Source organism: Heteronotia binoei, chromosome 8 (genome assembly GCF_032191835.1).
Source record: "Heteronotia binoei isolate CCM8104 ecotype False Entrance Well chromosome 8, APGP_CSIRO_Hbin_v1, whole genome shotgun sequence".
Lineage (NCBI taxonomy): Eukaryota > Metazoa > Chordata > Lepidosauria > Squamata > Gekkonidae > Heteronotia > Heteronotia binoei.
In genome coordinates this window covers 120,250,046-120,268,624 of record NC_083230.1, presented here as the reverse complement: position 1 = coordinate 120,268,624, position 18,579 = coordinate 120,250,046, and the positions used below count along the sequence as shown (strand labels likewise).

At 45.3% G+C, this 18,579-nt stretch overlaps 1 protein-coding gene across 3 annotated transcripts; it reads right to left on the bottom strand.

Annotated features, from left to right (window-relative positions):
• Nucleotides 1-217: 217 nt before the first annotated feature.
• On the bottom strand, nucleotides 218-10,009 carry LOC132576626 (cytochrome c oxidase assembly factor 7). 3 transcript variants are annotated; one of them, XM_060245986.1, is made up of 4 exons: nucleotides 9,666-10,009; nucleotides 5,004-5,189; nucleotides 2,191-2,331; nucleotides 218-904 (listed from the first exon to the last, which is right to left on the bottom strand). In XM_060245986.1, the coding sequence occupies exons 2-4, from the start codon at nucleotides 5,107-5,109 to the stop codon at nucleotides 453-455; spliced, it is 699 nt and encodes a 232-aa protein (XP_060101969.1). In that variant the 5' UTR covers nucleotides 5,110-5,189; nucleotides 9,666-10,009; the 3' UTR covers nucleotides 218-452. The 3 variants fall into 3 exon arrangements, with proteins under 3 accessions (XP_060101969.1, XP_060101968.1, XP_060101970.1); XM_060245985.1 differs by having other exon boundaries at nucleotides 9,698-9,990; XM_060245987.1 differs by having other exon boundaries at nucleotides 5,004-5,306; nucleotides 9,666-9,881.
• Between the last annotated feature and the right edge of the window lie 8,570 nt (nucleotides 10,010-18,579).

Sequence of the window (18,579 nt, the reverse complement as noted above, 5' to 3'; positions counted from 1 at the left end):
TTTAAGATGATATTCCCACCTTAATATTTTTGTCCTACAAAGAAGTAAAACTCCTGATAATTTGAGATATAAGTTCCAGTAAAAATTCAACAATACTTCTCACACTGTGTATGCTTTTAAGGTGATATTCCCATCTTAATGATATTTTTGCCCTACAAAGCAGTAAAACTCCTGACAACTCAAGATACAAGTTCCAGTAAAAATCCAACAATACATCTCACACTGTGTATGCTTTTAATATGATATTCCCATCTTAATGATATTTTTGTCCTGCAAAGAAGTGTCTCCAGAATTTAGAAGTCATTTACAAAATCGCAATTTGCACAAAAATGTTAAAAAGAAGCAATTTGAACAGGCAAAACACTTGCTCATACGGAGTGATCTGCAGCCTACGTTTGGGCACCATTTAACAACTAAGCATTTCAAGAAGATTTAACATCGCTTGTCCAGGCTTACTCCCCAAACGTTAAGGAACTGGAAGCTGCTTGTTGTTCCTTGTGCAGGGTCATTGCCCTGTTCTTTAGGGCTTCTGCCTTAGCATCGTTCTTCTCCACACCATCTCCAAGTTTGTACATTCGGCTAGCATTGGCGCATGCCCATGTGTGTCTTAAGTCACATGCTTTCAGAGAATACTCCAAAGCCCGGCTCATGTCCTTTGGTACTCCAGGGGCTCCTTGAAGATATATAGCACTAAGATTAAAGCAGCTAGGAGCAAAACCGCCATCACAAGCTTTGCTGTAATAGTCCCTGGCTACGGAGGCATTAGGCTTCTCATCATAATTCCCTCGCCCATCATGTTCCAATAGTCCAACGTTGTGACAAGCTTCCGTGGATTTCTTGCCACCTTTCTCACAAGATTTCAAAAAGCAGCTGTAGGCAGCTTTTAAATCAGCTGGTAGACCACCTGTAAAGAGCATTTAGGTTACTTAGTATTTATACAGCACTTTTCTGTAGGATTTCACATACCGTATTTTTCGGACCATAAGACGCACCCCCCCCAAAAAGTGTGGGGGGGGGAAGTGTGTGCGTGCGAAGGGACGTACCTTCCTCCGGGGTGGGGCGATCCGCTGCCTCTGCCTCCGATCCCGGCGCTTCCCCCGCGCCTGCCTGCCTGGCTCCAGCTTCTTCCAGCAAGCGCTGGGATCGCTCCACGCTGCCCCCACCGCAAACCCAGCGCTTCGCGAGCACCGGCTGCGGAGGGGGCAGCGTGCTTCCTCCGTGCCTGTCTGCCTGGCTCCAGCTCTGACACTTACAGCAAGCGCCAGGATCGCTCCCTCCGATCCCGGCGCTTGCTTTAAGCATCAGAGCTGGAGCCAGGCAGACAAGCATGGAGGAAGCACACTGCCCTCTCCACAGCCGGTGCTCGCGAAGCGCTGGGTTTGCGGTGGGGGCAGCGTGGAGCGATCCCAGCGCTTGCTGGAAGAAGCTGGAGCCAGGCAGGCAGGCGCAGGGGAAGCGCCGGGATCGGAGGCGGAGGCAGCGGATCGCCCCCCAGGAGGAAGGTGCGTCCTATGGTCCAGAACGCCTTATGGTCGGAAAAATACGGTATATTATCTTAGTAACTCTTAATTATTCACATTACAGAGAGGAGACTGAGACCAAAATAAATGCATCACTAAGGCGAAATTTGCACTGGGGATTTTGTGACCTATCGTTCATTTCCTTATCTACTTGAGCTAGATCTGAGTCCAGTAGTCTCTTAACAGACTAACAAGATTTTCAGACCCAAACTGAGGATTACCAGACCCCCCAACTTGTCATTCTTTTAATCCGTTAAAAACATTTTCGCTATTTTGCGTACTGATTCACCGCCCACTCTCTGTCTATGTAGGGCTGCTAATTCCATCCCATTCCATTGTCTGATGAAGTATGCTTTCAGTAAATGAAAGCTGACATTCTCAAGAACACTCTGTTGGTCTTAAAAGGTGCTATTGGACACCATCTTTGTTCTACTCCATTCAGCAGATATGTGATAAGGGAGCTCTGACTCTCAAAAAAAGCTTATACTCCCAAGTCACATGAGTCTCTAAAGTACTACTGGCTCTTCTACCACAAACCAACACAGCAACCCCCTGAAATTATCCACATGATCGTGTCATATTTTTCCCCAGTGTCATACATAACCTTGCTTTATTTTATTTGTTTGCTTTTAAGATAAGTGTGATGACAGAAAAGGGATTTTCCCTTTACCTTTTCCAGTTATATAATAAGCTCCAAGTTTGTAGCAGCTCTCACTGTGCTGGTTGTTTTCACAATTTTCCTTCAGTACTTTGGCAGCTGCTTCATAATTTTTCCTCACCCCATCCAAGTAATCAGCCAGACGATGACAACCTGAAACATGGTAAGAAGCTTTATGCAAAGTATGATCACAACTTCACACTTCCGGTGGAGCTCTGCTTTCTTGCTTGTTGGATTGGACTTTCATCAGTTGACACAGAGAGTAGCTTGTTCTCAGTCTCTAAAGGTAAAGGTAGTCCCCTGTGCAAGCACCTGTAGTTTCCAACTCTGGGGTGACGTTGCTTTCACAACGTTTTCATGGCAGACTTTTCATGTGGTGGTTTGCCATTGCCTTCCCCAGTCATCTACACTTTCCCCCCAGCAAGCTGGGTACTCATTTTACCGACCTCGGAAGGATGATGATGAAGAAGAAGATATTGGATTTATATCCCGCCCTCCACTCCGAAGAGTCTCAGAGCGACTCACAATCTCCTTTACCTTCTCTCCCCCCACAACAGACACCCTGTGAGGTAGATGAAGATATTGGATTTATATCCCGCCCTCCACTCCAAAGAGTCTCAGAGCGGCTCACAATCTCCTTTATCTTCCTCCCCCACAACAGACACCCTGTGAGGTAGATGAAGATATTGGATTTATATCCCGCCCTCCACTCCGAAGAGTCTCAGAGCGGCTCACAATCCCCTTTACCTTCCTCCCCCACAACAGACACCCTGTGAGGTGGGTGGGGCTGGGAGGGCTCTCCTGGAAGCTGCCCTTTCAAGGACAACTCCTGCGAGAGCTATGGCTGACCCAAGGCCATTCCAGCAGGCGCAAGTGGAGGAGTGGGGAATCAAACCTGGTTCTCCCAGATAAGAGTCTGCACACTTAACCACTACACCAGACTGGAAGGCTGAATCAACCTCGAGCCGGTAACCTGAATCCAGCTTCCACCGGGATCGAACTCAGGTCGTGAACAGAGAGTTTGACTGCAGTACTGCAGCTTATAGCAAAAGAGGTGCAGAAGCTCTGATTCAGAGGTCGGTTTGATTAGTAAATTCTAAATCAATATTTCCATTGCATACATGACTGCTACCAATGACGTCTCTTCACAAAATTTTCGAGGAATACCTGTTTTCTTACCAGTTTTCTTCACAGCTCTTCCATTGGCCTATAGTCCCAAGGAACTTAGGCAATTCTCCTGTTTGTTTCAATAAAAATCACTTTACAATATACATATTTAAGGTTGCAGTCTTTGTTTGAAAAACTACTAATGATAACACTGCGCCTGTAATACAACAACAAAAACTGCACAAAATTGGATGAAAAAATACATTTTTCATCCAGAATAAAGGAAAATAAGGTTTTTGTTCTTTTGTTTGAAAAAAACCACTTGTAACACATTTACAAAGTGCTTGTGTAAAACTGAAATCATATATATGCATAGCTACAATGGGACTACCTTCTAAGTGAACACATGGGATTGAGCTGAAAATTTCAGACCCTGCTTTTGTTTAAGGAAGATTACACACAGCTTGCCAAATAGCTTGGAGAAAAGCATTCTGTCCCCTTAATAGAGATTTAACATGTGGAAATCGGTAGCTGAAGATTTTCATGGCATGGTGATAAAAATGGCATGGTTAGATAAAAATATGGAGCAGAGGTCCATCAGTGGCTATTAGCCACAGTGTGTGTGTGTGTGTGTGTGTGTGTGTGTGTGTGTATATATATATATATATTTGGCCGCTGTGTGACACTGAATGTTGGACTGGGACTGGATGGGCCACTGGCCTGATCTAACATGGCTTCTCTTATGTTCTTATGTGACAAAGAGTGTTGGACTGGATGGGCCATTGGCCTGACCCAACATGGCTTCTCTTATGTTCTTATGTGACACTGAATGTTGGACTGGATGGGCCACTGGCCTGATCTAACATGGCTTCTCTTATGTTCTTATGTGACACTGAATGTTGGACTGGATGGGCCACTGGCCTGATCTAACATGGCTTCTCTTATGTTCTTATGTGACACTGAATGTTGGACTGGATGGGCCACTGGCCTGATCTAACATGGCTTCTCTTATGTTCTTATGTGACACTGAATGTTGGACTGGATGGGCCACTGGCCTGATCTAACATGGCTTCTCTTATGTTCTTATGTGACACTGAATGTTGGACTGGATGGGCCACTGGCCTGATCTAACATGGCTTCTCTTATGTTCTTATGTGACACTGAATGTTGGACTGGATGGGCCACTGGCCTGATCTAACATGGCTTCTCTTATGTTCTTATGTGACACTGAATGTTGGACTGGATGGGCCACTGGCCTGACCCAACATGGCTTCTCTTATGTTCTTATGTGACACTGAATGTTGGACTGGATGGGCCATTGGCCTGATCTAACATGGCTTCTCTTATGTTCTTATGTGACACAGAATGTTGGACTGGAGGGGCCATTGGCCTGATCTAACATGGCTTCTCTTATGTTCTTATGTGACACTGAATGTTGGACTGGATGGGCCACTGGCCTGATCTAACATGGCTTCTCTTATGTTCTTATGTGACACTGAATGTTGGACTGGATGGGCCACTGGCCTGATCTAACATGGCTTCTCTTATGTTCTTAAATAACATCCCATTAAGACTCTATTAAAGGAACAAGACGTTTTTCTCCACAGAGTTGGAAACCTTAGGTGTAAAACTCATTATTTAAGCGTTTCGAGTTACAACTCGGAAATATTACCGGGAAGCGGCTAAACGACGTCCGTATTATTGAAGTTCATGCTTACCGTCGGGATCCTTTTCCTTATAGCACTGAAAACTGAATTCCACTCCCAGATTTTCCAAATAGTCCTTCACCTCCTCTTCATCCTCGAAGTTGACCAGACCAGCCATTTCACTTCAGAGGCGAAAAATGCAGGGAAAGGTAGTGCATTCCACCCTTGCAAGGTGAAAGTGTTCCGGGAAATATTTTCCTGCCGCATAGAATCATAGAGTTGGAAGGGACCTCTAGGATCATCTAGTCCAACCCCCAAAAAGAAAATTGGTGACGGACACGATCAAGGGACGGGATGCGAGACTTGAGCTCTATACTGCGGAGGGAAAGTAGGAAGGTGGGTGGGAATATGCTGGCTTGGGCCATGGTCGTTTGTGTAGGTATCACGTAATAACTTAAACTGGGTTTCCGTGCGAACGCATTTCAGAGGATCAGACGTATTAGTATTTTACAGCAAAACAGTGAAGCGTCTTACAGCACCGTAAAGGCTGTTTCATTGTAGCGTGAGTTTTGAAGGATTTGCTCAGATATATTAGGTATTATTGTCTGTCAATACATCTACAATAATTATATACAGGCACAGGCAGTGGCAAATCAAATGCAAGACTGTGATCAGGCAGGCAAAAAGGGACTATGAGGAGCATATTGCAAAAAACATAAAGAGCAACAATAAAAATTTCTTCAAATATATTAGAAGTAGGAAACCAGCCAGGGAAGCAGTGGGGCCCTTGGATGACCATGGGGTAAAAGGATTACTGAAGGAGGATGGGGAAATGGCTGAGAAGCTGAATGCATTTTTTGCCTCCGTCTTCACCGTGGAAGATGAGAAGTGTTTGCCCGCCCCAGAACCACTAATATTGGAAGGGGTGTTGAAAGACCTGAGTCAGATTGAGGTGACAAAAGAGGAGGTCCTACAACTGATAGACAAATTAAAAACTAATAAGTCACCAGGTCCGGATGGCATACATCCGAGAGTTCTGAAAGAACTCAAAGTTGAACTTGTGGATCTTCTAACAAAAATCTGTAATCTTTCATTGAAATCTGCCTCCGTTCCTGAGGACTGGAAGGTAGCAAATGTCACCCCCATCTTTAAAAAGGGTTCCAGAGGAGATCCGGGAAATTACAGGCCAGTCAGTCTGACTTCAATACCGGGAAAGTTGGTAGAAACCATTATCAAGGACAGAATGAGTAGGCACATTGATGAACACGGGTTATTGAGGAAGACTCAGCATGGGTTCTGCAAGGGAAGATCTTGCCTCACTAACCTGTTACATTTCTTTGAGGGGGTGAACAAACATGTGGACAAAGGAGACCCTATAGATGTACATGTGGACAAAGGAGACCCTATAGATGTTGTTTACCTTGACTTCCAGAAAGCTTTTGATAAAGTTCCTCATCAAAGGCTCCTTAGAAAGCTTGAGAGTCATGGAGTAAAAGGACAGGTCCTCTTGTGGATCAAAAACTGGCTGAGTAATAGGAAGCAGAGAGTGAGTATAAATGGGCAGTCTTCGCAGTGGAGGACGGTAAGCAGTGGGGTGCCGCAGGGCTCGGTACTGGGTCCCATCCTCTTTAACTTGTTCATAAATGATTTAGAGTTGGGAGTGAGCAATGAAGTGGCCAAATTTGCGGATGACACTAAATTGTTCAGGGTGGTGAGAACCAGGGAGGATTGTGAGGAACTCCAAAGGGATCTGTTGAGGCTGGGTGAGTGGGCGTCAACGTGGCAGATGCGGTTCAATGTGGCCAAGTGCAAAGTAATGCACATTGGGGCCAAGAATCCCAGCTACAAATACAAGTTGATGGGGTGTGAACTGGCAGAGACAGACCAAGAGAGAGATCTTGGGGTCATGGTAGATAATTCACTGAAAATGTCAAGACAGTGTGCGTTTGCAATAAAAAAGGCCAACGCCATGCTGGGAATTATTAGGAAGGGAATTGAAAACAAATCAGCCAGTATCATAATGCCTCTGTATAAATCGATGGTGCGGTCTCATTTGGAGTACTGTGTGCAGTTCTGGTCGCCGCACCTCAAAAAGGATATTATAGCATTGGAGAAAGTTCAGAAAAGGGCAACTAAATGATTAAAGGGCGGAACACCTTCCCTATGAAGAAAGGTTGGAAACGCTTAGGGCTCTTTAGCTTGGAGAAACGTCGACTGAGGGGGTGACAGTGATTGAAGTTTACAAGATAATGCATGGGATGGAGAAAGTAGGGAAGGATTAAATTACTTTTCTCCTTTCTCATCAGAACTAGGGATCGATGCGAATGCTGAGAATTGTAACGTGATAAGGAAGTACTTCTTAACAAAGGTGATTAAACTGGAGTAATTCCTGCACAGGAGGTGGTGAGTCAACATAGGCTTAATCACTGCCACAGAGGTGCTCTAGCTATCTAATATGGAGCTAAGAAGGTCATGCAGTGTCTATTACCACAGTGTGTGTGTGAGTGTATATATATATTATATATATATATATATATATATATAATATATATATATATTATATATATATATATATATATATATATATTATAATATTTGGCCGCTGTGTGACACAGAATGTTGGACTGGATGGGCCATTGGCCTGATCTAACATGGCTTCTCTTATGTTCTTATATACATACGAGATGTGGGCGAAGTAGCTCATGGTGAACACCTGAGAGAAAAGTTCCCGATCTCCCCCCCCCCAAAAAAAAAACAAATGATTATATACATACGTATGGGTATAGAGTGAAAAATTGTAAAACAGTGGAACCAAACAGCTGTGAAATAGTAGAGCAGCAAATCTACACTTTTATACTAGCTACAGGGACTGAGTAAAAAGTTGGATCTAGAGGATTTTAAACCAGGGCGCTTTTTTTGTAGAAAAAGCCCAGCAGGAACTCATTAGCATATTAGGCCCCACCTCTAATGTCACCATCATTTGCATACTAGTACACACCCATGTTGCAAGAACTGATTAGCGTGTTAGGCCACACCCTCTGACATCACCAGAAGTGTGGTCATCCAGCCCTGCCCATCTCAGAGTTTCTGATTATTGATGCTGGAAATGTTAGACAGAGTAAGACACTATAGCCACTCCAGCAGACAAGCACGCCATGTACCTTAGGTTTAAAGCAGTTTCCAACTCAGTTATCAGAGACTGCCATGTTGCCAATTTTTTAAATGGAGAAAACTGAACACTGAGAAACTCAGGACTGTGTGTGTTCAAATTCTGAAGAGCCCTGGGGAATAAAGGAAGCTGACAGATAACAAGACCATAGAGTTTTTCATAGACCTTCAAAAGGTGGAAAATTAATTATAAGCAAAAGTGTAAAAAGGGAAACCATGTTTCATTTAAAAACACAAGCTCTGCTTCCTATTGACTCTCATTTAATCTTTCATGTTCTCTGGTAAATATTTCTGTTATCTTCCAGGATGTGATGGAAAACGAGACCTGTAAGTCGTCGGCATTTTAGTGACAGTACGCTCCAAATTCCAGGCAATTTCCCCCACCACTTTCATCTAGATGCTAAACAGCACAATAGTGGAAAATCTCCATGTGCCACCTGGAGGTTGGCAACTCTAAATGCATGTACAGACTAAACCTCACCTAGCACTATAGAGCACTGTGTCATCTTGTAAGGGGGGGGGGGGGAGTGAAATGAAACTACACCAGAAATTTCTGCCATTGCATAGTTGCATCCATATTAGGAGCCCCGTGACACAGAATGATAAGCTGCAGTAAACAAAAAGGCAAAGGTAGTTCCCTGTGCAGGCACCAGTTGTTTCCGACTCTGGGGTGATGTTGCTTTCTCAACGTTTTCACGCAGACTTTTTATAGGGTGGTTTGCCATTGCCTTCCCCAGTCCTCTATGCTCTCCCCGCAGCAAGCTGGGGACTCACTTTACCGACCTCGGAAGGATAGAAAGCTGAGTCATCCTCAAGCCAGCTACCTGAAAACCCAGCTTCCGCCGGGATCGAACTCAGGTCGTGAGCAGAGAGTTCAGACTGAAGTACTGCAGCTTTACCACTCTGCGCCATGGGGCTCAATTAAGCTGCAATAAAAAGATAAAGGTAGTCTCCTGTGGAGGCACCAGTCGTTTCTGACTCTGAGGGGACGTTGCTTTCATAATGTTTTCACTGCAGACTTTTTATGGGATGGTTTGCCATTGCCTTCCCAATCCTCGACACTTTCCCCCCAGCAAGCTGGGGACTCATTTGACCGACCTCGGAAGGATGGAAGGCTGAGTCAACCTGGAGCTGGCTACCTGAAAACCCAGCTTCCACCGGGGATCGAACTCAGGTCGTGAGCAAAGAGCTCAGACTGCAGTACTGCAGCTTTACCACTCTGCGCCACGGAGCTGCTTAAAGGTAAAGGTCGTCCCCTGTGCAAGCACCAGTCGTTCCGACTCTGGGATGACGTCGCATCACGACATTTTCACGGCAGACTTTTTACGGGGTGGTTTGCCCTTGCCTTCCCCAGTCATCTACGGTTCTCCCCCAGCAAGCTGGGGACTCATTTCACCGACCTCGGAAGGATGGGAGCTGAGTCGACCTGCAGCAGTACCAAATGCCAAACTACCAGAGACTTTCTCACTACTATCTATTTTGCTGTGCAAAAGCCCTTAACAAGAATGCAAAACAACGGAGGCTCTCTTCCTTTCCAAAGTCTCCCAGACTCAAAGAGAGGCTCACCCAGGCTCCTGCAGAAATGTGAAGGCGCGCACCTTGCAAAATGCAAGCCCTTCCCCAGCTTCTTCGAGCCTTCCCAAGTGGAAAGGCACACGGTTCCTACTGGCACTGCAGCTTCCCTGCCAGTTAGCTGGCAGGGGAGGGAAAGCAACCTCCAAAACTAGGACCTGGGGCCTGGCAAGGCTAAAGGCAGGCAGTTAGCTCTCTTAGAAAGTGCCTGTTTTTTCCCAAGCCACTCGATTGGAGAAGCACGCCTGGAAGCGCAGGCAATCTTTCAAGTGCCTGCCTGCTCTCACAAGTCAAACACGAGAACCACGGTAATGAGTTGAACAAAGCAGGAGTCAAGTGGCGCCTTTAAGACCAACCCATTTTTATTTAGGACGTCAGCCTTCGTGTGCTCTCTAAGCGCGCTTCATCAGACGAGGAATCCGGCACAGTGAGCAAAGCATACAGAGCTGGTAGGCAGTGGCCCAGAATGCAACGTGGTACAGATTTAAGAACCAATGATGATGATGATGAAGAAGATGATGATATTGGATTTATATCCCGCCCTCCACGCCGAAGAGTCTCACAGCTGCTCACAATCTTCTTTACCTTCCTCCCCCACAACAGACACCCTGTGAGGTGGGTGGGGCTGAGAGGGCTCTCACAGCAGCTGCTCTTTCAAGGACAGAGTCTCAGAGCTGCTTACAATCTCCTTTACCTCCCCCACAACGGACACCCTGTGAGGTGGGTGAGAGCTATGGCTGACCCGAGGCGATTCCAGCATCTGCAAGTGGAGAAGTGGGGAATCAAACCCGGTTCTCCCAGATAAGCGTCCACACACTTCACCACTACACCAAACTGGCTCTCCAAGTAAAATTATCTGGTAGGCAGTGGTTTGGAATGTAAAATGGTACAATGACAGAATAGTAAAATTAACAAATTGAGCAAACCTTTGATCTGAGTTAATTTGTTAATTTTACTATTCTACATTCTAAACCGCTGCCTACCGGATAATTTTACTTCACCGTTATTGGCTCTTAAATCTGTACTATGTTGCATTCTGGGCGACTGCCTACCAGCTATGTATGGCTCTGCTCAGCTATGTACGGCTTTGCTCACTATGCTGGATTCCTCATCTGATGAAGTGTGCTTAAGAGCACATGAAAGCTTACGTTCTGAATAAAAACGAGTTGGTCTTAAAGGCGAAACTTGACTCCTGCTTTGTTCAATGTGGAAGCAGTGTTAGTTACCGCTTGCTATATTTACCCCCCGGGGTCTATAATTGCCTTTTTGAAATGGGGTGACTGGAACTGTGCAGAATATTCTGAATGTGTGTGTGCGCATTATGATGCTCACCATTTTATCTTCAATCAATATCCTAATAATTCCTACCATAGAATTTACCTTTTCTACCATTGCTGCACATTGGGTTGAAGTTTTCATTGTGCTGCCTACCACAAGCTCAAGTTTCCTTCCTGGTTACTCACTGCAAGTACAGACCCATCTGCGTATTGTGAAGCTGGGATTTTTTGACCTTGCCTTCTAGACTTACCTGCAGAGGCGCTACTGAAGGTTCAAGATGCCCATATAAGGTGGCCAGAAAATGTTTCCATGTTCATGTTTTAATTATAACAAAAATATCTCTGTGCCTCCTTACTTTTGCAGACTGATGGTACTGGGGAAATTACATTACAATTATATACTATAACGTTTGTGTATTAGTTTGTTTCCTTGGAATCCCTCCTTAAAGGACAACATCTCATATGACCTCCTTTCTTTGCTTTCCCACTGATGTACATTAATGAGCTCTGTCAGCTACACTATATTTGTTCTACAAGAAAGTCTTCCAAGGATATAAAAATAAATGGAGAAACGTATTAGTGCTAAAACAGCGGTATTCTGATGTTGGGTTTTCATTGCTTCGGGTTCTGGTATTCCAAGGGGGTCTCCTATCCAAGTACTAGTATTGTGTTCAGTTTTGGGCACCACAATTTAAGAACGACATAGACAAGCTGGAATGTATCCAGAGGAGAGCAACAAAGAGGTCTGGAGCCCAAATCCCGTGTGGAAAAGCTGAAGGAGCTGGGGATGTTTAGCCTGGAGAGGAGACAATTGATACGATCACTATCGTCAGGTACTTGAAAGGCTGTCATATAGAGGATAGTGTGGAGTTGTTTTCTGTTGCTCTGGAAGGGTGGACCAGAACCAATGGGTTGAAGTTAAATCAGAAGAGTTTTCATAAACATTAGGAAGAACTTCCTGACACAATTGTTTTCCAGTAGAACAGGCTTCCTTGGGAAGTGGTGTGGCTCTTCTTCTTTGGGGGGTTTTAAGCAGAGGCTAGATGGTTGTCTGACAACAATGCTGATTCTGTGAATTTCCTGCATTGTGCAGGGGGTTGGACTAGATGATTCGGGAGATCCCTTCCAATTCTATCGTTCTAGCCAGAATTGACCCTGCTTAACTTCTGAAATCCGACGAGATTGGGCTTGCCTGGGCTATTTAGGTCAAGGTTTGGTTCTCATTGCATCTTGAGCATCCCCATAACAGATGCAGGTAGCTTCAAGGGGAAATCTATACAGGAACCCTGAAGCTTCAACAGCTTCCTGGCAAGCAGAAATTCAATAATAACCATTTTTTTCCCCAGCAAGAAAATCTGAAGACGTATTTGAGCAAGCTTATGGGAACTCCGCACACCTGATTCGTCTCTTGTGATGCTCTGATACTATCAGTTTTATCCGCCAACAGGATCAGTATCCTTGTGGTAAGTAAATACATCATAAGGTGAAACAGGACCATTACGAAGTGAGTTTGTCTGCCTTTCTCAGCTTGTTGATGTGGCTGGCTAAATGATGACTCTGACTTCCAGAATATAAACAGGATGGGAGAGCCAGTCTGGTGTAGTGGTTAAGTGTGTGGACTCTTATCTGGGAGAACTGGGTTTGATTCCCCCACTCCTCCGCTTGCGCCTGCTGGAATGGCCTTGGGTCAGCCATAGCTCTGGCAGAGGTTGTCCTTGAAAGGGCAGCTGCTGGGAGAGCTCTCTCCAGCCCCACCCACCTCACAGGGTGTCTGTTGCAGGGGAGGAAGGGAAAGGAGATTGTGAGCCGCTCTGAGACTCTTTGGAGTGGAGGGAGGGATATAAATCCAATATCTTCATCTACCTCACAGGGTGTCTGTTGTGGGGAGGGAGGGAAAGGAGATTGGAGGGAGTGTCTGTTGCAGGGGAGGAAGGGAAAGGAGATTGTGAGCCGTTCTGAGTCTCTTCGGAGTGGAGGGAGGGATATAAATCCAATATCTTCATCTACCTCACAGGGTGTCTGTTGTGGGGGGGGGGAGGTAAAGGAGATTGTGAGCCGTTCTGAGTCTCTTCGGAGTGGTGGGAGGGATATAAATCCAATATCTTCATCTACCTCACAGGGTTGTCTGTTGTGGAGCGAGGAAGGTAAAGGAGACTGTGAGCCGCTCTGAGACTCTTTGGAGTGGAGGGCGGGATATAAATCCAATATCTTCATCTACCTCACAGGGTGTCTGTTGTGGGGGAGGAAGGTAAAGGAGATTGTGAGCCGCTCTGAGACTCTTCGGAGTGGAGGGTGGGATATAAATCCAATATCTTCTTCTACTACTACTACTGAGAGAGATGGTGGGCAGTCAGGAGACAGACTTGCCATGGCATGCTAATTTCCATAAATAATATAATGCTTAGACTAATTCTTTAGTTTCTGGTCAGGAACTATTGTCCAGGACAAATTCCTCCTTTTTTAAAAAAAGATCTTCCATATTGAGCTTTCAAATAAGTTTAGTCAGAAGAGCACTCTGGTCATTATTCTCTGATACAACCTTCCGCCAACGTGTTAGCAATCGGGGGAATGAATATGATTATAAGCACAAGGTCTTCATTAGTTAGAAGTGTTTATTAATCAAAACAACTCTCCCCCGAAGAATATACAAACCTTTCATTTATAGTTATGGGCAAGGGAGATAGGTTTAAAAAAAGAGAAGAAGTCTGACAATATTGTGCAACTTGGGAATTTTCCTCTCTGCCAAACTAAATGGACCTCCAGGGCCTGGATTCTTGTTGGATTCCAGCAGCCTTTTGATCACAGTAACTGACATTTCCTTTTGGAACGTTAAGAATGAAATACTTTCTCTCCCCCCCCCTTTTTTTTTGGGGGGGGGATGATGCACTGTGATGCAGCACGTGCTAAAATAAATTCTCAATGGGTATGAATCGAGTGGCTTTTTATTTAGCGAGAAATATGCATCAGTATTGCCTCCTAAACTTTACTGTTTCCTGGAACCAAAAACTGCAATTACCGGTAACTCTTTTGCTCCAGATAGAACACCCACATGTTCCCATCCAGAGAGCATGCCTGCATAAACGGAAGTTTGCTTCCAAATCACACTTGGTTGTAAATCAAAAGGCCATCAGCCACAAGTGAGGAGGATCTTTCTGCTGGATTGTTGCATGAGTGAAGATAAAGGGAAGTGTGTGTAGGATTGCCAGATTTCCAAGAAAACAGGAAGCCAATATAGACTACTGCAACGCATTACATATAGAATTGTCTTCCCAAGTCCTTCAGAAACTTCAGTTGGTCTAAAATAACAGGGGACTCACCACAGAGAGCATATTCTCCTGTACTCAGTGATCTTTACAACAGCCCTGTAAAGTAAGTTAGTATTAACTACCTGTTGCAGATGGGGGGAGGCTGAGGGAGAGGGTTATCTAAAGTTTGTTTAGTTAGTCGATGACAGGTGCAAGATTTGATCTGGAGACATCCAGGGTGACAGCTTGTCTGTGTGCAGGCAGGGTGCCCAGTCCCAGTTGATGCCCCATTTACCATGGTGAGACCCCCAGTGAAGGCCCAACCTGGCCAAGCTTCAAGGTGCAGGGTAGCGGTGTGTATTCGCTATAAGCTGAGCTGGAACACCCCCCGGATAAACAGTGTTCCCTCTAAGCTGAGTTGGTTTTGAGTGAGCTCACGGTTTTTTAGCCTCCGGCTCACCCATTTTTGTCTTAGCTCAGGAAAAATGACCCCAGAGCAAACTAATTGGGGAGGGACAGTGGCTCAGTGGTAGAGCATCTGCTTGGTCCCAGGTTCAATCCCTGGCATCTCCAACTAAAAGGGTCCAGGCAAATAGGTGTGAAAAACCTTAGCTTGAGACCCTGGAGAGCCACTGCCAGTCTGAGTAGACAATACTGACTTCGATGGACAGAGGGTCTGATTCTGAGGGTATAAGGCAGCTTCATATGTTCATATAATTTACGCAGTAGCTCACAATTTTAATGTCAATAGCTCATGAAGCAGAATTTTTGCTCACAAGACTCCACAACTTAGAAGGGAGTGTTGCTTATACAGTATTTATCAAGTATTTTCTCAGCCGGTTACTGAGTGGGGCTGGCGATTTTACTATCCAAAAAGGGCTGCTGGAAAGCTCATGTTCGCCACTTTGAAAAAGGTGTTTAAAAGGGTTCTCTGAGCCAACAGCAACAGAGACAGGGATGAGAAGGGGCCTCCTCACGCACTTGCACTCTCTGTAGTCACTCACTACCTTCTGCTTTCCCCCCCCCCCCAACAGAAGCATAGGCTGTGGAGGCTCTCCCAGCCTCTCACCCATTTCCTCCTCCACACACCAGCTGTGTCAGGGTCCCGATGAGCTGGCAGTTGGCAGCAGGGGCCCTGGGAGCTATGGCAGTTGGGTGGTTGGCTGCAGTAAGGCTCTCTTCAGGAAGACAGTGAACGTGCCACTTTGGAATTCACTCATAGGCAGTGGAGCTTGCAAAAGGCATCTGAAGGGACCACATTCCCCTTTAAATGCCCTTCCCTCCCTCCGTTGGAAATAATGGAGAATGGAGGCACTTCCTTTGGGGTTCACAGAATTGGACCCCTAGTACAGGGCCCAGCCCAGCCAAGGTGGATACCTAGGAAAGCTTTGTCCAGGACTGGAAGAGAAGGAAGGGTCCCAGCTGAAGGGAGGTGGAGGAAACCTTCAAGGGCTGACTGGCTCATGCAATAAGGTGTGAGGACACGTAATAAGGCTGTGAGAGCCTATTTAAAAAACTCTAAACCTCAGGCTAGGGCAGAGGTGTTGCGGCTGCTCTTGCCTCAGAAACAAGGGACAAGCAGGGGAGCACCCTGACAGGACGTCAAAACCCCCCCCCCCCCCCCCCCCCCCCCCCCGGTGAGCATAACCCCTCTCCCCTCTATATCTGAGGCCTCAGGGACCTTTCGGGGGAAGTGTTTGTGAGTTTCCTGCATTGTGCAGGGGGTTGGACTAAACGACCCCTGGAGGTTTCCTTCCAACTCTATGATTCTATGAGGAGGCAGCTGAGAGATAGGATCACCATTTTCAAGTCCCTGAAGGGCTGTCATCTAGACAATGGTGAATTGTTTTCTGTGGCCCCCAGAACCAATGGGTTGAAATTAAATCAAGAGTTTTCGGCTCAACATTAGGAAGAACTTCCTGTTTTCTTATGGACATAGGAGATTTTTGTGTAGAGATATTCAGCCTTACCGCTTTCTTTCCTACAGAACTGTAGGTGCACTAGATGAACTGAAGATTAGAATGGAGTACAGACGTTTCCTACAGTCAGACAGAAAAATATCCATCTTTGCACATGAAACGTATCTTTACTGGCCCATTAGATATTTTCTTTTGAGACGCAGCAATGATAATTGATCCCATCTCAGGTGGACAGTTCTTGTCTCTTTCAATCCGTTAACTAGTCAAGTTTGTTGTGATTTAGGGACTAGTTAAGTGCAGAGACTTGGGAAATAAGGATGCCAGTCAAGAAAAGGGCTCCTTTTCTAAGTAGGGATGAAAACACTTGAAACTTAATCATATACTGTTCCAACGACACCCATTTATTTTTGGGTTTGTTTTGTGTTTTTTTTTAGGAAAGAAACATTTTAACAGCGGACAATGAAGCTTTGAAATTGAAGCTTAAACACGCACATAAGAAAATAGAAATGCTCAGCCTTCAGAGAAACCACATACTGGAAAGCAGGGAACATGGAGACTGCTTGTAGCCAACAAGTAAAGAGCCCTCTTATGAATGTTATAAAGGCTGATTCACCGGAGCATATGCAAAGTGGCAGGAGAATTTTAAACAGAGCTACTCCTGCTGAAAACATCCTGTTCTGGTAGTTAACAATATTCATAGATGTATGCATGCTCCATAAAATAGTTGGCATTCAGTCTGGCAGGAACAATATAGTTTAGAATTCCTTTAAAACAGGCACCCATGTTTGTCTTCGTATATCATTGCCAAAGAACAGTGCATGATGTGCCGTCTCCATAAACATCTCCCTTTCTAGAAGTGGACATCTGCCGTCATCTTGAGCATGTTTTCTAGCTAAAAGGTACAACTGCAGACTGCGTTTTTTTGTTTTTTTTTAAAAAAATACCACTGTGGTGGGCGGAAGCAAACTTCTAATACAGCACAGATCTGAAAACAGGTAACACTGTACAACGTGAGGGGTAAAACACTGGCTTGCAAAACGATCAGTTCAGAGTCTTCACCATAATCTTTCTAAATGTACTATATGTTTAACAATAGAGCCAGAGGACAAGATCCCACAAAGGTAAGTCCCACTGATTTCAACTGACAGAGCTGAGCATGTGGCTAACCAGCTCACTGAAATCAGTAGGTCTTTAAGTGGCTGATCTGATACTGTGGGAAATATAGCCCGCTATATGCAGCATGCTGCAAAGCATTGAGTATATTGATTTTCCTGTATAGTATCTCAAGCGTGGTTCTCTCCCTTAATTTTTGTGCGACTTGGAAATGTCTAACCCTTGGCTGGATTGTGTCTATAAATTGTAAGTGGGAACAATTGCATTTCTTTCCTTGTGATCTTCCCCGTGAATTAGATTTAGAATGCGTTGAGTGCATTCAGCGTTCAAAACATTTTGTGCATATTACTGTTGATCATTATAACAACCCTATAAGCCAGACCAGTGTTATTTATATGCCAGACTGGCGACTGAGTTTGAAGAAGAAGATATTGGATTTATACCCCGCCCTCCACTCCGAAGAGTCTCAGAGCGGACTCACAATCTCCTTTACCTTCCTCCCCCACAACAGACGCCCTGTGAGGTGGGTGGGGGCTGGAGAGGGCTCTCACAGCAGCTGCCCTTTCAAGGACAACCTCTGCCAGGGCTATGGCTGACCCAAGGCCATTCCAGCAGCTGCAAGTGGAGGAGGGGGGAATCAAAGCCGGTTCTCCAGATAAGAGAGCTATGACTGACCCAAGGCCATTCCAGCAGGTGGCAAGTGGAGGAGTGGGGAATCAAAGCCGGTTCTCCCAGATAAGAGAGCTCTGGCTGTCCCAAGGCCATTCCAGCAGCTGCAAGTGGAGGAGTGGGGAATCAAAGCCGGTTCTCCCAGATAAGAGAGCTCTGGCTGTCCCAAGGCCATTCCAGCAGCTGCAAGTGGAGGAGTGGGGAATCAAACCCGGTTCTCCCAGATAAGAGTCCGCACACTTTACCACTACACCAAACTGGCTCTGAAAGTAGAATGACTTGCCTAAGGCCACCTAATGAGTTTGTAGGCAGAGCTGAAATCTGAACCAGTGACCTGCAATTTACAGCCAGTGTGCTATGCTAGCTCCCATATTCAGATTTGGGACACAAGTCGCAACAACATTTCTGGATGAGCTTTTTGTGCGGCTTTCATTTATTCTGCTAGGGATTTTTCTCAGAGATTGGGAATAGATCTTGGATTCATATTCTTCCTTTGACTCCCTTAGTAAGGGAATATTATAGTCATCTAATTGCAGAAGCACTTCATCAAGGCATTCGCCATAGGGGGAATCGAGCATTGCAAACCTATGGCGCATTTCTATTTCTTCCCCGGTTCATGAGCTAGATTGGCAGTTAAGAATCTAATCTGACTACTGCACAGGTGGATAATTTGAAGACAATGAAT

What these genes read in the sequence shown, in the direction of transcription:
- LOC132576626 (XM_060245986.1), bottom strand. Translation starts at nt 5,109, where the DNA reads ATGGCTGGTCTGGTCAACTTCGAGGATGAAGAGGAGGTGAAGGACTAT. An exon ending in TAAGGAAAAGGATCCCGACG is followed by an intron (nt 2,332 to 5,003) that starts GTAAGCATGAAC and finishes ACCATGTTTCAG; the next exon opens with GTTGTCATCGTCTGGCTGAT. An exon ending in TTATTATATAACTGGAAAAG is followed by an intron (nt 905 to 2,190) that starts GTAAAGGGAAAA and finishes TGCTCTTTACAG; the next exon opens with GTGGTCTACCAGCTGATTTA.